Below are 20,633 nucleotides of genomic sequence, written 5' to 3'. Positions count from 1 at the left end.
CATGAGTAAACTCTGGCACAGAGGTAGCTGATATTTCCTTATTTCTACTGCATCATCTTTGAGATATGCACTAAACATCCCAAGTGAAACCTTCCCACAGATCATCTTCTACCCTGCTCCCCAACGTAGTTCTTTCCCCAGCTCTGCTGCCCACCGCTGCCCATCACTCCCATCCCAGTCAGCTCATGTCCTGCATGATTTCCCCATCCACACCACCACCATGAAGCCAGGAGCTCCTGGATGGACCCATTTCCGCCACCACCGCATAAACTGGTGGGACTGGCAGGGCTTAAACACCTTCTTATACCCACCCCAGCCCCCTAAACAGCTCTTAATGCCCCCTCCCTAATTTTAGAAAGCAACTTGACTCCAGCAAATAAGGGGCAGGACAGAGGCAGAGCTCACAGCCCATCTTCACACTTCACCCCACCACGCTGGAAAGTGCCGGACATGGAGCAGGGCCAGTTTGTTGGGAGAAGGACATGTCATGCCGAGGGATGCTCCCCCTGATCCCCCATGGGGGAGCTGGGAAAGCCCATCCAGAAGATGCTCTCACCTTGGCATTAGTTATCCACAACACCAGCAAGTCTGAGATACTCCCAGGTGAATGTGAATTTTGTCCTCCTTTCAAACCAGCACATCCACAAAGGAAAAAAGCCAGAATTTATTCTGTCTCAGGCAGCCACTGGCAAGAGGCCTGGTGTGATGGGATAACACCTCCAGGGAGAATGCAGCTCTTGCTGGGGGCAAAGCACTGGCACAAATGCCAACCTAGTAAAAATCCCAGCCCGAGGGAAGTGGCAGAGGGGTAAACTGAGGCACAGAGACCAGCCCTGGCCCACAAACACATAATGAGCCATTTAGAAGCTGGGTAGGAAATCCAGACCCTCTTCTCTGACCTGCTCTAGCCACAGGGCTGGATCTGTTCTCAGGCAGCGCTGAGGCCATCACCCACCTGCAGGTCCAGCGAGGGAGGGGACAGTGCTCTCCATCCCTGCAAAACCCCTCCTGCACACCCACTGCCTCTCCGCTACGTTCCCACGCAGCAGGGCTCTATTTATAGAGATATTTATAGAGACCTCGGCTGCTAATTATAGATCGCAGCAATCAAAACAAAAGGAGGCAAATGCTCTGCACTGCCAGTCTCTGGCTCCATCCCCTTAGCCCAGCGCTATTTTTGTGGCAGCTCTCATACCTCAACCAAAACCCCTCAAACCACCGAAGCACCACAGTGCCGGGCTGCTCTCCCACTGCAGCCGTAGCAGCGGTTTCCCCGGGGACCGCAGGGTGTTTTCCCAGGAGGACTGAGACCTTGCACAGCACGAGGACATGTCAGGAGGTGCAGCCAGCAGCACCTGTTTGGGCATCTCCCCCTGGACAGAGCGTGCTGGGATGCAGCTGCCAGGCAGGCAGCAGCCAGGGGGGTTTCGCTCCCCATCCTGGCACAGGTGCCTCCATGTCCCCTCCAGTAACAGAGCACGATCCCTCCCAGCTCAGGCAAGGCTGTTTCCCCACAGGCTGAGAGCTTTATCCTCTCTAGTTTCAAATATCCTGGAGTACCAAACGTCTAAGCAATTTGAGTGACTCTTCCACCTCCAAAACAAGTCTGTGGACACAACTGGCTCGGCTTCAGGTTTTTGGCAGGCTTTAGCCTCGCACTCCATGTAATGGGGAACTTGGGAACGCACCTCTCGGGAAAAACAAGGAAGTGCCACCAGACTGGCGAGCACATGGGGGAAATGTCCTCAGACACTCGCAATGCAGCATCTCATCCCCAAGTCCCTGCCACCCTCTTTCCCGTTTCCTTCAACTCAGTGTAAGAGTGGTTTTGCCACGCTCCAGCTGCTGCGGAGAAACATCAACCCCCCGTACATCACCTGGCCCAGCACAGAGGTTTGTCAAACAGCAGGAGCAAGCCAGTACCAAGGGGTAATCATGGTGGTTCAGCATGGAAAGGCATCCTCGAGCGATCGCACACCCTCCACATCCACCCACAGCTGGGAGGGAGGAATTTCTGCACGTCTGAGCAGGCTCGGCTTAGCCGGGAACGGCTGCTAGCACACTCCCACAAAGGGAAGGGGATGTGCTGCGCTTGGCGTTCCCAGAGGCCAGGCATGCTCCGGGTGGTGGCACCAGGCTGGGGCTGCCGGCAGGAACGGCACCCAGCATGGAACAGGGAGACCCTGGGGAGCGAGTCTGGCAGCTCAGCCTGGGTCCAAGGGGACAGAGGTCCACAGCCTGTGCACGACCTTCCCATCACAGCTGTTATGCAGAACTGGGTTCAGTTTTCAGAAATATGGCAGACGGACGGAAGGATGGACATACAGAAAGAAGGTGGCTAAGCAGGCACATAGGCTTGGGATCAGCTCAGGAACACCCACGGGCAGGTCTCAGGAGGGAGCTGAATGCCAGCGGGGCAGTTTGTTCCCACTTGCCCCACCTTCTGCTAAGGGATTTCTCTGCCCAAACTGTACCAATCCAACACCAAGCTTGCCCACCCCACAGCAAAAGGCTCCCATCCCCAAGGCTGCTCCATCCCATGGCCTCTGCGTACCACAGCACACATCTCTGGGGACCCCCTGAGGTTTCCCCAGCCTGTGGCTGGGCTTTGAGCCACCCCTTCACCCCACTGCTCCCCAGCTGGCTGGGAGCAAGGAGCAGCATCTCCCTGGCTGGGCACGGGAGCATCTCCACCACCATCGCCAGCCCAGGGCTCCCCTCCCAAGCCCGCCCACCCCTCCCTCCTCTCCCACTTTTAATAAGAGCAGAAATTGCCAAACCCACAAAATTAATGCCTAAAAGGTTCAAGACAGAGCAATACAATCCCTGCTTGCAGCTGCCTGGGAGGTCTCCGGCCAGCTGTTGCCCAGTTCCCAGCATGCTGTGGAGGCTGCCCCCACACCGAGCCCCCCACGGGACCCCCACTCAGCTCCCAGAGAGGGGAACTGGGGCACGCAGTGGGTAAGTCACCCCTGTATGGGCTGCAAAGTGGATCCCCCATGCAAAAAACAATGTCCTTGCCGTGTGTGGGACAGACACCTCCTGGTCGAGACCCCATCCCTGTTACCCCCCCTGCCCCACAGACGTAGTGGGGACAGGGACAGGAGCCGGCACAGCCTGGGAGTGGAGAGCTGCAGGCTGCGAGCAGGCGAGAACCTCGGGGGAGAAACCAGTGTCCCCCAGCAACGCCAGCCAGCAATGCCCAAGGTGTGGTGGGCACAGGGCTGAGTCCTCACCACCTGCCCCCCGCAGCAACATGCTTGCTGACAGCCTGAGAGCCACCAGTCCCCTCCAATGACCCACAGCACTCAGCCATCACAGCCTGATCCTATGGGATGGTGGCTGTGGGTCCCAAACCCACTGGAGCTGTGGCACCCTCCAAGCCATGCTTTCCTGGGACGGAAAGCTGCACCACAGCTGAGCCCCAACACTCGACACGCTGCACCCAGCTACTCCCCACACAGGTCCCCCCTTCTTGTGCACACCAGCCGAGGGCTGAGCGCTAACATCTGTGCAGACACTTGGTTCTGGTGTAAGCTCTGAGCTGGGGGGTACTGGGATCAGGGTCCTGCCAGAGCGCACTGTGATGGCCACAGGTTACCCACAGGGACTGCAGCAAAAGCTGTGGGAGGTACCTGACCCGCTGTAAACACAGCCTCCCGGTACGCAGGGAGTCAGCCTGGCCCTGCCATCAGGGATGGAGCGAGGGCAGGGCTGTGCAGGGGCATCAGGAGCTACCAGAAGGGGTGCCCCGCTCCCGCCAGCCGAGCCCTGCTGGCACCCGATGCAGAGGGGTCATGGGCTGGCAGTTTGGAAAAACAACCTTCCCCAAGGTCAAGCGGAGGATACACCACAGGACACATTCCCACGTAAGGAAGAAGACAGTGACAGTCTGTCCTTCCTCAGGCCCCCAGCCCTGGTCTTGCATGGGCTGAGCAGCAACAAAAATCCCCGTTTCCTCCTGCTGGGGGGCTTTTCTCCCTGCCCCAGCTCAGCCAGCACAGCAGCGGTTGCTCTGGTGCCATGAGCTGGAAGGGGCTGAGGGAAGCTGTGCCCAAGCAACACCTTTAGCAGAGCTGGGGCTAACAGCAGCGTGGATCCCATGCAGTGCTGTGCTCCGCAGAAAGGTCAGAAGGGTATTTTTACACCATGTGTCAGATCCCAATGAGTAGGAAGGAGCCACAACCATCTTCTCCCTCTATGGCTGCAGCGAGGCCAGACTGAGCCCTCCTGCCCTCCTCCAGTGCGACCCATCATGCCACAAAGGGCTGTGGGGGCAGCGAGTCCCAGTGCCCCTTCCCAGCTGGGTCAGAGCCCTCCCACATGGCGCACAGGGCTGGAGGGGTGCAGGGACCCAGCAGTGGCCGAGGAGGGGGCCCAGACTGGAGAGGTGCCAGCATGGCGGTATGTCACACTGCCTGGGACACCGACCCACGCTCCACATGCGCGTACTCCCTTTTTGTTTGGGTTTTTCCACTTTTTCCCTTCTCAAGGGGAAGAAGCACAAGGGGAGCCTGGAGAAATGTGGGATGCCCCTAGCTCCCCGTGTGCTCTCTGGCATGGTCCCCTGTGGTGCCCAGGAGGCATGGGGCTGGGGCATGGCCCACCTGCTCCTCCCCAGGCGCAGCAGCAACCGGGGCAGGTAAACCTCCTCGGGATAACCAAGCAGCAAAACAAACAAACAAACAAACAAACAAAAAAATCAAAACCTTTGTTTCCCAATATCCTCGCACCTCTGCCTCAGACTGGGGCACCTCCCCACTCCAGCCAGCCACACACTGCTCTCCTGTCAGCACAGGACATGAAACACCAGCCCACTGTGAAACCAGGTTGCCGAGACACTAAAAACGTATTAAAAGCCTCCACTGCTCTTACCAGAGACCTTTAAATTATTTAGGGCACTTGGATCAACCCCAAGAAAAAATACAAACAAACAAGGCATGAAACTCGAGCAACGCCCGCTGTGCTGCTGTGCCTCCCCAGCCCACAGTGCCCTCGCTGCAGGCATCGCACGAGGACCAAGACGTACCGCCCTCACAGGGAGCCTCCCTGCCACAGGTCCCCCACACGTCCCTGCCCCACGCGTGCGCACGCACTGCCCTGCATCCCGGCACGCCTGGCTTTGTGAGCCGCCCACCGGGGCAGATCCCGGCACATGGGTGCCTGCTGCACCGTGCTAGCAGCCTCAGCCTTCAGCTTGCGGTAGCCAGGAGGATAAATCAGCAGCCCTGTGCGGTCACGGCTGGGCTGACCCTGCTGGGCTCACCAGTCCTGCTCTGCGGCTCGCAGTGGACAGGTTTCCCTTCCTTTCGTCTCCCCACAGTGCCGGCAATGTGCCGCGGCTCCGAGGCGGGCAAGCAGCAGGAAGGCGTTCCAGCTGACCTACTTTCCATGGACATCGCCAGACAGGGCCTCCTTCCCAGGCACTGCCAAGGCGATTCACTGCCACCAAACCCCAGCTGGCACCAAGGAAACGGACAGAAAGGAGAGGGGATGACTTTGGGGACCCCTCAGCACTCCCTGTCAGAGCAGGATCTGTTGGCAACTGATTGATCTCATGCCAGGTAGGACTCACACACCTCCAAAACACCCACCATCCTCCGCAGGCTGTCCGCCAAGCTCCCACGCAAACCCAGCCTGGCATTAAGTCAAACCCAGCAAGCACAACTCTTCACCAGTATAGCAGAGACCGCCTCATGTCTCGTACCAGGAGCATCACCCCAGGCTCCTCCAAGGGCAGCAGAGGTGGCCCTGGCTGATCCCCACAGCCTGAACACAGTGGCCACATGCCTTGGCCGAGCAGCACTTACCATCTCGTCGAGGGCGTAGCGCAGCAGCCCGTGCTCGTAGAGGATGAAGAACCGACGCTGCCATTTCTGCAAGAGAAGAGAGCAAGGTGGGTCACGGCAGTGCCCACCAGTCCCCAGGCCTCATCGGGGGCACCAGGGCTGCACACCGCAAAGCTGGGGCAGAGAAAAGACACTGAAATCCCTTCGTGGCAGGGGACTTGTGACAACAGGACATGTGCTCAGGTCCCACTGAGCACTGGCCCACAGCTGCCAAAAAAGTAGGGCGGACCTCCCCCCAGCACTGTGGAGACCGTTCCTAAAGAATGATGAATGTCGCAGAAGTATTCCTGCTCAGCCCCTCACGCCCCAAACCCAGCGGTTCTGGGTGCTGTGGGCTTTGCAAAGCAAAGCTCAGCTCTGCCGGAGGTCTGCTCGTAGCAGCCCGCATTGCCCCGTGCCGATTTACTGCCTGGCTTTGCGGGCACCCAAGAGGCGGCTGTTTCGGGGTTGCTTCCCCATCCCATTCCTCTCTGCGTCCAGACAGACCCCAAGCTGGCCTGGTTTAACCATGCAGGGGACAAAAATAACCAGTGACAAAAGCCTCCAGCTCCTAGGCTGGAACGAGGACTTTCCTCCTCTCCCAAAGGAAGCCCACAAGTCCCATCACTGCTCTCCAAGAGACTCAAGATATGCAGGTCACCAGAAGGATCCCTCACCTAAGTGCTCCCAGCCCTCAGCTTCATCCTGTGTCATCTATTCCAGCCCTGGCCCTGCAGGGTGACAGGGTGTCATGTTAGATGTCCCCTAGCAGTGCCTGAGCTCGATTTGGCTGGTGGCTGCACCTCCAGGGGAGGGTACTGCCCTGGTGGTCCTGCTTCCCCTGGCACTGTGCTGGCACTGCTGCTTCTGTAGCCACGCAGCAAAACAGATTGGAGAACTGATCTGGCTGGAAAATGGCCTTTTTTTTTTTGCTGTGTGCCAGGTTGTTTTCAGCCAAGAGCAAAAACTGGTTGAGCAGGCTGAAATAAAAAAGGTCCTAGATTCATAGCCCCAGTGCAGCAACTCTTATCTTGCTTTTCTCAGCCCTCCAGGCAAAGTCCAAGGTCCTCAGGGACAAGCAAAACTGTGGAGGACCCTGTGGACCTCTGCATGCCGCAGCTTAGCAGGCAGCCTCTGCTCTGGGGGGGACCAGAGTCCCATGTCCCCTTAATGCTGGGCCAGCCTACGACTAGATGTGACTCCAAATAATGACCCATATACCCCAGGCTGAACTCAGAACTCAATTCTTGTTCACTCGGGAGAATTTTTATTTTTTTTTTTATTACTAGCAGCTCCAAGAGCATTTTGGCTGCGTGACAGAAGGTTCACGGACCACTGCCATCCCTCCCACGCAGAAAACAGCCCTGTCCTGGCGGCCTCAGCAGCAAGTTCCCGGGAAAAGCAGCTTGGGGACAGGCTGGGAGTCTTCGTCACAAGCCAGTGGTGAAAGGACGTCAGCCTGGCCATGCCCTTATGGGCCTCACACCTCCCAGGGCAGGAAAGCAGCGCATGCTCCAACCCCCCACGATGCTGTTGTTTCTCCAAGGCACAAGCAAACCCCTTTAGGCAGGAGCCGAGTGTGCCCCGCTCTGTCTGCGGGTCTCTGCTGCCAGGCTTCAGAGCTCTGCAGGGTTATAGCGCATGGGAACCACCTCTCACCCCCTTCCTTGCTGCAGGATCTGCCTGGCACAGGGGTAGGTATCTGCATCAGTGGATGGGATGCAGCCTCCCTCCAGGGCTCTGGGCATGCCCGTGATGAGCTGCAGAAAATAAAGCAGCTGTTTCCAAGCTCCAAAGGGAAAGTGGTTGCCTTACTGATGGTCCCAGCACAGCCCAAATCCTGCCAGCTTGAGCACCTTCCCAACAGTGTGGCACATGTCAGGCCAACCAGATGCCAACCAGAGCAGCATCAAGGCATCTAGAAGCAACAGCAGCATGCAATAAAACTGCATGGACTGAGCCTGCCCAGCACGTGCAGTGCCCCAGCCTGCTGCCCAGCACAGACACTTCACATCCCAGAGAAGGCATTCAAGCCCTGCTGCAGGAAACATCTCCTGGTTTCCTGGTTTGCACAAGGGGCTGGGTGCATGGAGATGCCTGCGGCAATCCCAGGGCTGCAGCCGTCTATGCGGGCACAGACAGGCCCTCACTGCTGCTCCTGCCACCCCCACCCACAGCATGAGGAGAGGACATCTCTGCTTCCCTTACCCGCGAGCGATGGACAGGGTTGTCAAAGTCCGTTCCTTCTGGGGCCAGCAGCAGCCAGCCGCCGTAAATGGGTTTGGCCTGCAAAGAAACAGCAGAGAAATACATCAGGCACAGAGGAAACTGGCTCACAGTGACCAGCACCGTGGGGCATCGATGGTCAGGGACCACAGGAAACCACACCAGTGCCCGGTATGAAGGCAGCAGCATGAGTTCAGGCTCCTGCGCACAGGCAAACTCAGCCCTGCCAGTGCAGGGAACACGATGCCTGATGGCAGCCCGTGGTGTTATGTACGCTACGTGCAAACGGGACTGAAATGAGGACTCTGGATGGGGTAAAATCCCAGCCACAAACACTAAACTGCCGTTTCTGCATGGCACTGCACCGAGAGCATCAACCTCCCAGGTACTGCCAAGCTGCAGAGCCCGTCCTCACAGACATCTCTTCCCCTCGCCATCGGCAGTGTGCCTCTACTCCAAAGCAAAAACATACTCCAAAGGAGAGCTCGATGTTTTCCTTTTGTTAATTAAGAGAGGAAAAACTACCCAGTGCTGGCAGTTCTCCAGCTCACAGCCGCTTCCCGTGCCGTGCACATCCAACACCCGTTTCCCCGCAGGGGTGGCCCCTGCCAGCCTGCTCCTCCCCGCCAGCGGCTTCCAGCAGCCCACGGCCGAGCACGCAGGAAGGTCAGAGCCAGGCAGAGGGAAAACAGCTCATTCGGCCAGGCGGGAAGAGAAAGGGAAAGAATACCCGGAAAGAAATGTCTTGCAGCACTGCCGTTTATCAGTGGAAAAAAAATATCCAGGCTCTCTCCACCAGTGGTTTGGGCACAGAAGTGGCAGGCGCGAAGCAGACCCAGGTGATGGCGAGCAGTGGGATGGGGATGGGCACCAGGCATGTCCTCCTCCGCAAAGTCCTATGGGCACCGTTCCTGCTGCCTGTCATGCTGCAAGCTATTAGCCAACTCCATTCCTGGCAAGGGTTGGGGCCAAACGCTGGTGTGCAAGAGTGGCACGGCATTGCCACACCAGTGAGGCGGCTCCGCAGAGGTACTGGGATGGGCCGGGAGGGAGGAAACCCAGGGCAGATCCAGCTTCGGGAGCCCCTGGGTCCAGGGACGCTGCTTTCCACCATGAAACATCCGTGCACGCCCAGCCCAGCTGCACAGTGACAAGGACACATGTTCCCAGCTCCTCTCAAAATTATTTGGTTAATCTCATTGCTTTCGTTCTTTTTTTCTCTTTTTTTAACTCTCTCCCCTTAAAGCTTAAAACCGTTTCCAATTCAGTACCTCCCCTAGATTCCTCCTGCCAGTTTCTGTGGTTTTGTAATGTTAAAAAAAAAAGTTTCCCCTCTGGAAAAATCCCTGCAAACAATAGAAGAAACTGCCTATGCACCAAAAACTGTCAAATGCATGAAGCACTGAGTAAGCAAACTGGAAACAAGCCGGAGGAGCCCTTTTACTGTTTGTAAAGTGAAAAAGAAATAACAAAAATCTCTTATCCCCCCCTGAGAACATGACATATCAGCTCTAGGTGTTGCTCTCCCGGCAGCTGGGAAAACATGATTTGAGAAGACCTTCCTTCCTTCCCCCTCTCTGTAAAGGGGATTAAAAACAATAAAAATGAGTGCTGGGAGTGGGATCCAGTTGGGGGGAGTTGCTTCCCTCCCTCCCTCCCCGGGGCCCGGGGCATCCCTGCGCCCGCCTGTTCCCACGATCAGCACGAGCCTCACCCACACCGGGGGCCACGCTGGCACAGGAGGGCACCCCGCTGGCCCGGCAGCCCCCAGCCCTCCCCGGGTTTGGCGAGGAGCCCCCCACCAGCCCTGTCCTGCTCACCTGGGTGCTGGCGCCCTGCTCGCCCATGGCCCCCACGCTGCCCCCCAGCCGGCGCGGCACCCGCTCAGCACCCGCTCTGCGCCCGGCCCCGCGCCGCCCACGCTGCCAGCGCCCAGCGGGTGAGCCGTGCTCCGCCACTCCCCCGGTGCGTCCCGCTGGCAGCCCGCCCCATGCCCCCACCCAAAGGCACCCGTGACGCATCCATGCCCACGCCAGGGGAGGACTTTGGAGTGGGGGGCTCCTGCCGCTCCCTACCATGCCAGGACGGGGCCGCGGTCTCCCGTGTGGCTTGGGCAGAGCCACCTACAACACCTTTCCCAAATTTCTCTTCTGTTTTACAGGGGGGAAAAGCAAAATTGCAAATAAATGGCTAAGGATGACCCACCAGAGAGCCAGGAAGCACCTTCAATGAGCCACTGCAGCAGGGAAGAGGGTCCCCAAACTCCCATGAGAGGCAACGCGGTGAGCCCTGAGCAACCGGCTCTGGTGCTGGAGAAGTCATTGCAGGTAGCCTCCACCACCCAGGAACAAGGAAGCAGATGACAGCACAGGCAGGACGCAGCATCCCCAGCACTCAGCACCGCCATGCCAAGGTGGAGTCCCAAGGATCCCCCAGCGGTGACGCTACGGGCAGCAGAGCTGTTCCCAAGGCTCAGCCTTCCTCCACCCCCTGATCTTCCCCTCCGTGCCCCAGCAGAGCCCCTAGGCACGGCCAAGAGCTCACCCCAGCAAAGCCCCACGAGCAAAACCTCTCTCTGACCCAAGCCCCAGCACTGCAGCTCCCCCCACCCCCACCCAAGAGGACTATCCCACGCCATCCTGCGCACCCCAGCAGCATCCAGCCACACACAGCACCGCGTGTGACAGGTAGTACGCAATTCTGAGTGCCACACCAGGGAGGAAGTAACCGTGAAACCCAAACGGAGGACACCACCACCAGGGCCAGCACCGAGCAGCCTTAACCCACTATTACAGGCACGAAACCCTGCCTGGCTCACAACCTTCAGCAGACATCATTTTGCCCTCAAACACCCCAATTCTGGCTCAACTGACCACATATAAAGCACCAAGCACCGAAATACATGCCCTTAACATGGAGCACAGTCATTTCTTCACGGGTGTCACAAAAACGCACCAGTGGGCTATACTTATTTCAGCAGAAGCATCCAATTTCAGATATTGAAACCAAAATAGCTGAAAGGTATGAATTAGAGCCAGCCGGCGTGGGCAGCCTGGTTCCACCCACCAACAGATGAACACGCAGCAGCGCTTTTTAAAGGCAAACTAAAACAAGCTACTGCTAAAACCAAGCAAATGCCCAGAGAGGTAAGCATAAATAAAAGGGATATGAATCAGCGCATAAAGTGTCTGAAATAAACCCACCACACCTGCATTGGAATGGCCCTGCTGAAGCGAGGTTTAAAATAAACCTTCTTGAAGCCGCTGTGGGAGGCTGGTCCAGGGGAGTGTTACCACACCAGGATGGAGCCAGAGCCGCACGTCGCTTCGCACCAGCTCAGCTTTCTCCGGAGAGCTCAGCAAGAGGAGGAAAATGGAACACCCAGCACTGAGCAAGAGCTCAGAGCAAAAACTTCCCTTGCCCAAGCAGATCCGTCCAACCTCACATTAAGGGATGGCATTAGAGCAGTCCCGGGGCTCCCAGGATGCCTTTGGCCACGCAGAGCCCTGTCCACCTCCCGCAAGGTCTGACGACGTTCGAAGGGCAGCTCCAGGCGGTTTCTCGCAGGAAGCAGCCACGCAGGATGCTTGGGTACTGGGCAGCTTTGCTTTTATTCAGACGATACGTGGCCGAAGGGGTGAGCCACAAAATGATGTGGAAAGCAGAGTGGAAGGCAGCTACTGTCAGCGCGATGCATCCATGTATAGGGTGGGGCAACACTCGCAGGGCAGGCAGGAAGAGGAGAGCCGGTTCCTCTGGCACGGCTTGCGGTGATGGAGCCAACCACCCGCCATGACCTTGGCCAGGAGGTGCCTAAGCCAGTGCCTCACCACTCTGGGAGATCTGCCGGCACCTCAGCACCCAAAAAACCCGTGATATAGCCTCAGCACCTTCCAGGGGCACCACTGCATGGGACATGCGGCTGGGCTGGAGCCCCACAGTGGCCAGTTCCATCAGGGCCTGTGGGACCAGCAGAGGCTGACTCATGCAGAAACGCCCCAGCGTCACCGCTCCGCTTCCTGTCGCACCTCTGGGAACTCCCAGGTATCATATCCCATCCCACCTCTGATCCTGCCCGGCCCTGCTTAGCTTCAGGGCCCACCACTGGAACTGTGCTGCGGGTGCTCACAGCCCCTCACCTGCCTCTCAGGTCGCTGCCCCAGCCACTGCATCGGTGCCCTGGGCCTGCAGCTCTGTGCTGCATCACGGGGAGGGGGACACACGCCGCCTCCAGCCGAGCACCCAGGCCAGCACTGGCAGCACACGGGTGGGAGGAAGTGGAGAACGAAGCGGCCCCAGCTCCGTTTACACAAAGCTGTCAGGCTGCTGCGCTGATGCTGCCCAGGCCCGGACACAAGTCACCCCACCCCAACCAGCTTCACCAGCACTGGGAATGCAATTCCCAGCAGCCAAGGGACTGGGATCCACAGATATGCAGAACCACTCAGCACTTCCAAAGTCCATGGTGATCAAGGAACCTCTGCACATCCCCAGGGCAGAGAAGGCACCATCACCCGCTTCCAGCAGGCAGAACAGGTCACAGGAGCATAACAACCCACAGAGCGCCAGGTCACAGGGCTGGAGGTGGGCTGCGACACCAAGCAGCACGCCTGTTGGATGGAATTTCACGTCTGCTGTGTTTGTCCGTGGCACCTTCACCTCCTCCCTCCCCAACGCAAACCAGCCAGCCAAGCAGGGTGCTTGGCAGCACTGAGCAGTCGCACAGCACCGGCCACGCAGTGCCCCACAGGAGCTCACAGCACAAGGTGGAACAGGAGAGCTTTGCTGACATCCACGTCTCCTCTTAGGGTCCAAATTCAGCTCCCTGGCAGAGCACCCACATCCCCATCGGGGTGCTGGGACAGCCAGGTGGGCTGGGGATGCCCCCACAGCCAGTCCCCACCCACCCCAACGTGCTCCGAGGGAAGTCTGAATCCATCGCCAGGAGAGCCCTGGCTCCGAGCGCGTGGCGGGAGGGATAATCTGTTTAGGCTGCCGGCAGACGTAATCAGCCTGTCTCGGGTGGAGGCAGGGCTTGTTTTGTTCAGGCTTGGCAACAGAGCGGGAAGGGGAAAAAAAATGGACCATTGCAGCGGAGCTTTAGCCTCTGCCTCCACCACTGAATACAGAGAGCCCTGTGCACGAGGGAAGCAGTGCCAGGGCTTCCAGCAACCCCACGAGAAAGCGATGTCCGATGTCCCCAGCCTGGCCAAGGCTGTGGGTAAACCCATGGTAACTCCTGTCTCACCACCTCTATGTGTTCAGTCCAAATATTCACCAAAAGGAGCTTCTTTGAAAGCAGCAGCAGCGCCTGCTGTTCCCTGCACTCAGGGCAGGGCAACAGGGTCACAGCTCTCAGCCAGACCCGCAGGAGAGCATGGCCCCCAGAGTGGAGACAGTAAGGTCCCCTGTCCACCGCCTCCTGAACCACTCGGGGTTCCCCAGAGGCAGGGACCCATTTCTAGCACAGCTCAAGGGGAAAGTCACCACAAATGCTGTTGTTGCAACCTTGAAAGAGGAAATCTGGGTGGTTTCAGCTCTGCTCAGTTATGCACACCTTGGAGCCAGAGAGAACATCGCTGATGGGCGAGTCAGAGCAGCCATCACCTGGCAGGAATGAGGAAGGTGACATGGTGTTTGGGAGGGGAATGGGATGCAATACCCAAGCAGGCTTTCCTGCCCACAGCACAGCTTTTAGGAACTGAGAGACAGGCATCACTTAACATTTTGCACGCTCGCAGCGGGCTGCTGCATGGACCGCTGGAGACCTGCGACCCCGGCCGGCGGGAGGCTCTGCAAACACCGCTGTGCAAACCCATGCTCCGGCGGCAATCCCAAGGGCCAGGGACATTGCCCAGCCTCGGTGGTTAAGCCGCTTACATCTCTGTTTCCCTGCCTGTACAGTATTTCCCCTCCACTGTATGTCACTTGGCAATGCACGACGGAGCAGGGCCAAACCCCAGCGCAGGAGGCTGCTGTGCTGCCAGTGGGTGTCCACAGCCGCTCCTGGAGCAAAAGCACTCTCTATCCCCCAGCTCCACATCCAGCTGCTCGCTGTCCCTGGGCTCAGCCCAAATTGTGCTTTTTCTAGGCCAAGACCTGGGCATCTCCCGGGGACCACCCTGGACACGTGGTGACAGCCACCTCTCCATCCACCTCCTGCAAAAATATACTTGTGCAGCACAGGTGTGGGCATGACCTGGCTGCTGCCGAAGCTCCAAATCACCCAGGCCAGGTTTTCTCCACCAACACATCTCACTGTGCAGGAAGAGGCCAAACCAGACCAGACTGGACCTGGGGCACGAGAAGCACAAGGTGCCACTGCCGTGGGGTGGCCGGCAGTCACCGTGCACGGCACACCGGCAACCGTGACCCAGCTGTCGGCAAACCCCAAGGAACAAAGTTACCAGGGCAGTTTGCTGCGTGGGCAGCGGGAGTGACCGACCGACCAGAGGAACAGGAAGGGGAAAGGTTGAATTCACCCTCCGTGCAAACGGCCCGTCTCTCTGCAAATACCCTGGCCCTGGCACCAGGGCTGCACTTGGGTCCAAGCGCTGCCATCGGCTTGGGCGGCTGGAGCAAGAGCTGGAAGGGGTCGGCTGCGGTCAGCACCATTTGTCCAGCAGCAGCAAAATGGAAGTGGGAAGGGACGGGCTTTGTAATCCCAGCACGCCCTCCTCGAGCAGCCCCAAAGCCCGCAGGCGTATCTAAACACCTCTCACGATGGGGCTTCCTCAGCACCTGGGAGAAGCCACAACATCTCTCCAGAGTGCTGGAGTGTGCCAGAGCAGATAAGGTGCAGCGCCATGTAAAAAAAACAGCAGCAAATAAGTGTGCAAAGCAGACGGCTCTCCAGCACCCAAAGGCACCACCATGTCCCTTCCCCTGGGCCACACAGAGGGTTTAGTGCACCCAAAGCTGACCACAGCACCCAACTTGACACTCCCCCCCGAGAACCCACTGCCTTCACCGCCTGCATGCCACTCTCCAAGGGTGGGATGCTGCCCGTGGGGGACAGCCACCATGACCCTGCCCACCCCAGCTCCTCTGGCTGTGCCCCCCACGGCCCTGCCCGCTGCAGCCACCGATGGAGGCGGGTTTGACATTTGCAGAGAATCTTCCCCTGTTCGGTCCTAATCATTAGTCAAGTACAGGCGGATTTTTGCAGCATGATACAAGCAGCTGGGAGCAGGGAATGCAAGTGTGGGGGCTGCTTTCCAGGAAAGAGGGGCTTCTCCTCCCCCACGGAGTACAGGGTGGAGGCAAAAGCAGGCCCAGGACACAATACCTCACCTTTTTGCCCTTTGGACAATGCACAGAGCCAGGATAAGACCCTGGCCCAGGGCATCACAGCCCCATCAATGCAATGCCCCAGAGCAAAGCCAAGTCTGCGAGCCCAGTCGACACTCTCCAGTCCCAGGGCTGCTGGTGGCCAGCTGTTTAGAGGCCAGAACAGTAGGAAAGTGATAAAGTCCAACAGGGGAGAGGTGGAAATAACCACACACACACACCCCTCCACTGCTGGGCAGGGGTGTCACAGGCCGGGGCAAGAGGAGGCAGTGGGAAAAGTCTGTGAGCTCCACTTTCTAACTGGGTGGTCCTCTGGGCATCCATGCCCAGATCTCAAAAAAAAAAAGAAAAAAAAAAGAAAAAAACCGAAAAAAACCCCACACTGGTAGCTGGAAAGACGTCTTGAAATTCCTCTATCTGTGCCAGTCCCCATGCCCCGAGAGAGCACACGCATGGAGAACATTAAAAGCAACTGCTTTACACTCTGCTTTTCCAATTCAGGCCAAGCGTAATTTTGAGGTTAATTCCCAGCCTGTTCCTGTTGTGGGGGGCTTCATCTTCCCTAGGAACCAAAGGCATGTGTGCACCAGCACAGCTCCGCCTGGGCCAGCCAGCATGGAGAGCAGGGACCCCATGGGGACACCCCTATGGTCCAGCAGGGCCCTGGGTGGCTTCCTTGGGAAGAGGGTCCCACTGGCCAGGCCAGCTTTCTTCCTGGAGATGGAAGAGGGTCCCATCCATCTTCCCAGGGCAGGGTCTGGAAAGCTGACCTCCACACAAGGTCTGCAGGAGGTTAAAGGGGACCGTGCGGTGCCAGCGCAGGCACGCCTCGCCAGGAAAAGAGGGAATTCCCATGAAAAGGGAATTTCTCCCTTGCCAGGAAAGGGGCAGCACAAGGAGAGCTGGCGACAGGTGGGTGGAGCAGCCAGGACAGAGCCATCAACAGCATCGTGTCTGCCAGGGACCACGGGCTAGATCCTGCCACAGCACAGGATCGCAGGGCTCCGAGCACCCACACCAGCGCCCAGGGTCATCAGGACAGACCCACAGCAACAGACCTTCCCAGGGGGGGGAAGCAGACATGGCGACTGACCCAGTTTTCCCCATGCCATGTGGGCACCCCAGAAGGTCAAACGTAGGTTGGGGTGGGGGGGTGGAGGGCGGAATGTCAAGGGCATGTCACCTCCCTTCAGCAGCCCCGGGGGGGGGGGGGGGGACAGCCAGGGCTCCAACAGGTGGTGGGACCACACATAGCCACCCCAAGTCACACTGACCCCCGTCCAGCAGCACAGCCACGCACAAAAACAACTCGTGAACACAGCGCTCCCGGGATTAGAGACTTAGCATCTGCGCAGCCCTTTGAAGTTGGAAACGCTAAGTCTGATTATTATTAGAGAGCTCCAGCTCATTAATCCTGATGTTTGGGGCTGGATTTCCCCCTCCCAGCCCCACTCCTAACTCCGTTCCCAAGTACGACGGGAATCCACTACCACCGCTAAATATTTGTGACTCTTCGCAAACACGCACCAGTCTCTGCCCCGAGTGGCTCCAGCACCCTGGAGCACCCCGGGAAGCAGGAGGGGCAGCTCCTAACACCCACGCAGGTATTCTGATATAAAAGTCCAAAAAAGACACGAGTGCGTAAGTGTGAAGTACCTTCACCTTTCCTGCAAGCCAAGTAGAAAGGTCAGATGACTCAAAAGAGCTTTTCTAGCCTGACTCTAGGCAATCACCAACACGATCCCTGTCCAGGGGGAAGAGTGGGACGCGCTGAGCATGGAGCCCCCACACTGCAACATGGGATCCCCCCTACCCAACCAAGCTTATAAAAAACCCCAAAAGTTAAAGCAGCAAAACCATTTAGAGCTGTTAAATGAACCGTTATTCCTGGGTGTGCTTTGGAGCGAGCACACCCCCACACATCCAGCCAGGCTCACCGCCGGAGCACAGAGCCTCCTCCTCCGACAAGGGGCATGAATTCGGAGGGGAGGTGGGCAGGGTAGGGGGCAAGCACCGGGCTGGCCACTGCCGGGGGCTCCTCAGCACTGGGGGCTGCACAGCAGGGCGGGAGGGTGCGTGCGTGCATCACGCTACCAGAGCCACCATCTTATCTGGGAAGCGGGATTACTTCACCCCAGCTGCAAGGGAGAAGCCGAGCAGGATTGCGCTGTTTTCCCAACCGGAGCCCCCACTCAGGGCCTGGATCCAGGCACGGGGCTGACCCCATCCCTACAGGAGCCCGGTGGTGGTGGCAGCCACCAGGGCCACCCGCCACCCCATACGGGAACAAAGCAAACGAGGGGCTGCCCAAAACACGGCTCTGGGTCCCCAGGGAGGGCAGCAGGCCCCCCACAGCAGGGCCAGGCAGGCACTATGGGGGCAGCGTGCAACGCTTTGAGCCCCCCCAGTAAAAACACAAACGCACTGCACCCAGCAGGCAGCAGAACCCAGGTGGGGCAGCAGGAAGCGGCCAGCCAGGAGCGGGGGGCTCTTCCCGAACCCCCTCCGGGATAGCTCCTTTGTCTGGGCACAGCCACGACGCTCCCCACCGCCCGCCCCTTCCCGCACACACCACGGCATTTTTTCCAGTTACATTTTTTCCATATTAGCCCTCAGATTTCATTATACACCCACCCCCCCCAGGCCCCCCCAGCGAGCACAGCAATATGTCTGATCTCATTGCCATAATAGGATCGGGAGCAGGGATGTCAGCCCCGGCCCGGGAAGGTGCGGGAGGAGGGAGCACAGCCCCCTACCCCACACCACGCACGGGCCCCCGCACCCCAAACACCCCCCGCTACGGCCGCGCCAGCCTGGGGCCTGCGTCAGGCCTGGGAGGAAGAGGAGGAAGGCCCAGCCCTGGCCGCCCCCCGGCCTGGCCGCACTGAGCCTCGCCGGGAAGGGGCAGGGGTCTTCTCCCGACCCCCTGGGAAAGCCGGGGGCTGTAGGGTGGGAGAGGCCACGTCCAGCGCCTCCAGGAGGGGATGTTTTGTTGGCAGCCGAGTTTTTCCCAGGACTTTCGGGATCTTTGGATGGAGCCCACAGGATACCCCCACCTGCTGCTGGGCACCCCGAGACGAGCTGGGATCACCCCCAGTGCAGGCGCTGCCGGCCTCAGGAACGGGGCGAGGGTCCAGGGGAGTGGGCAGTGGGGGGCCATGGCTATCTGTGGGGTCAGCAGGCACCCCATGGGACCCCACGCCACCCCTGGGGTCAGCAGGAACCCCAGGGGACACCACACAGTCACCATAAACCCCACAGGACCCCTTAACACCCCACATGACCAGACAGCACCCACGGGCCTCCTGAATGCCCTGTGGGGTTCATGGATACCTGTGGGTCCCTGTGCTCTCCGCGGGGTCAGTAGGCACTCCATGGGATCCCACACCACCCCTGGGGTCAGCAGGCACCTCATGGGACCCCTAGACACCCTACGGGACCAGACAGCACCCACAGGGCTCCCAAACACCCTGTGGGGTTCATGGATACCTGTGGGTCCCTGCACTATCCATGGGGTGAGCGGGCACCCCACGGGACCCCACACCGCTCCAACAGCCCACGCTGCTCACAGGAGCACAAGGCACTCACGGGGCCCCACAGTATCTAGGTGGCCAGCAGGCACCCCACAGGACCCCTGGAGACCCCACAGGCACCCACGGTAGCTCCGGGGCCAGCAGGCACCCATGGGACCCTGCGCTGCCCCAGGGACCCCCAGCCATCCCTGGGACCCTGCGCTGTCTATAGGGTCCTGGGCCATCCAAGGGGCCACCCACGGGACCCTAAGCTACCCAGGGGAATCTGAGGTACCCGTGGGGCCACCAGGTACCCACGAGACCCCGGGCTACCCACGAGGCCAGCTGACACCCCCGGGGACCCAGGCCCCGCGTGGGGGCGGGCAGGGGGCGGGGCGGCTTTTGGGGGGGGGAAACCAGCGGGGTTGGGGGGGGGGGGGGGCAGGTCGCACCTGGTTAAGGTCCTCGTCGTTGAGCAGGTGGGACTCGCGGGGCTTGAAGCAGTTCTGGCACTTGCTCTTGTTGAAAATGTTGGCCTGGAACTTCCTGCAGGGGTTGTCCTTGGCGGCCATGGCGCGCCCCGCGCCCGCTCAGCGCCCGCTCAGCGCCCCGCGGAGCGCCCGCCCGCCGCGCCCATCGCCGCCCCGCGGCCGCCGCCGAGCGCGGGGGGGTGGGGGTAGGGGGGCGTCACAAAAAAAAAAAAAAAAATACAAACACCACAAAAACAAAAAACCCACCGCAAAACAATCACACAAAAAGCCCAAACCCTGATAAATAAGAGATCAAATTAAAACCGGGGACGGCAGCAAACTGCCCGGCGGCCGCCTCCGCTGCGGCTCAGCGGGCGCGCATGGCCGGGGGGCAGCGGGGGGCCGCGGGGGCCGCGGTGGGCGGTGCGGTGCGGTGCGGGCCCCGGCGGTGCTCGGCGCTGCGGCCGCCGCTGCCGACTGCGCTGCCCGCAAAGTTTCCAGCGTCGCGGAGCCAGGCGGAAAGGGGGGCGGCACCGCAGCGCGGACGGGCGCTCCCGCGGGCCAATGGAGAGCAGCATCCGCCGCTAACAAAGGGCCTCCCTGGCCAATGGGATGCAAGGAGAGGGGAGGGCGCGGCGGGGCCGCCTCGGCCCCCTCTGCCGTGGGGGAGGGGCGGTGCGCTGACAGCTGGAGGCGGGCTCGGCTCGGCTCGGCTCGGCTCGGCTCGGCTCGGCTCGGCTCGGGCACGAGCGGGCTCGGCGCGGCTCGGTTCGCCACGACTCGGCACAGCTCGGGACGGCTCGGCTCAGCGCCCCCCCCCCCCCCGCCCCGTGTGCTGCCCCCCCGCACCGTGCATGCCCTCCCCCCCAACCCGCCCCCCCCATGCCCCCCCTCCCCGCTGTGCACCAGCCCCCATGCCTCGCACAGCCCCCCATGCACCAGCCCCCCGCCCCCCAGTGCCCAGCCCCTTGCAGCACGCACGGCCCCCGCTGTGCACAGCCCCCCCCCCCCAGGCGCACTGAGACACCCCCGCACCCTGCACGACCCTCACACTGCCCAGGCCCCTCCTGGCCACCCAGCAGGGGGGGGGGCACGGTGCAACGGGTGGGATGTGCACCCCCACAGCCACCCCCTGAGCAGGGGGGTACGCAGGGGTGCAGCCCGCCCGGGGGCCAGCCCACACTGCTGCTGCCACCCCGGTGCTGTGGCCCCATGGGTGGTACAGAGCCAGGGTGCCAAAGCCCCACGGTGGCACTGCCCGCGTCCCCAGGGTGGGCACAGCACCAGTCCTGGCATGGGTGGGCACG

The 20,633-nt window shown here is 60.0% G+C and overlaps 1 protein-coding gene across 7 annotated transcripts in view; it reads right to left on the bottom strand.

Moving 5' to 3' along the window:
* The window catches only part of MPRIP (myosin phosphatase Rho interacting protein), an 82,012-nt gene extending 62,165 nt beyond the window's left edge, over positions 1-19,847 (bottom strand). For 6 of the 7 annotated variants that reach the window (XM_056338359.1, XM_056338361.1, XM_056338358.1 and 3 more), the window contains exons 1-3: positions 19,309-19,847; positions 8,037-8,114; positions 5,811-5,876 (exon numbers count right to left, since the gene is read on the bottom strand). In XM_056338359.1, coding sequence (XP_056194334.1) covers positions 5,811-5,876; positions 8,037-8,114; positions 19,309-19,428 — 264 coding nt within the window. In that variant the 5' untranslated portion in view covers positions 19,429-19,847. The remainder of the gene's footprint in view (positions 1-5,810; positions 5,877-8,036; positions 8,115-19,308) is intronic. The other variant, XM_056338365.1, reaches the window with a different exon arrangement.
* Between the last annotated feature and the right edge of the window lie 786 nt (positions 19,848-20,633).

Source organism: Falco biarmicus, chromosome 4, assembly GCF_023638135.1.
Source record: "Falco biarmicus isolate bFalBia1 chromosome 4, bFalBia1.pri, whole genome shotgun sequence".
Taxonomy (NCBI): domain Eukaryota; kingdom Metazoa; phylum Chordata; class Aves; order Falconiformes; family Falconidae; genus Falco; species Falco biarmicus.
This window is presented reverse-complemented; position numbering and strand designations above follow the sequence as displayed.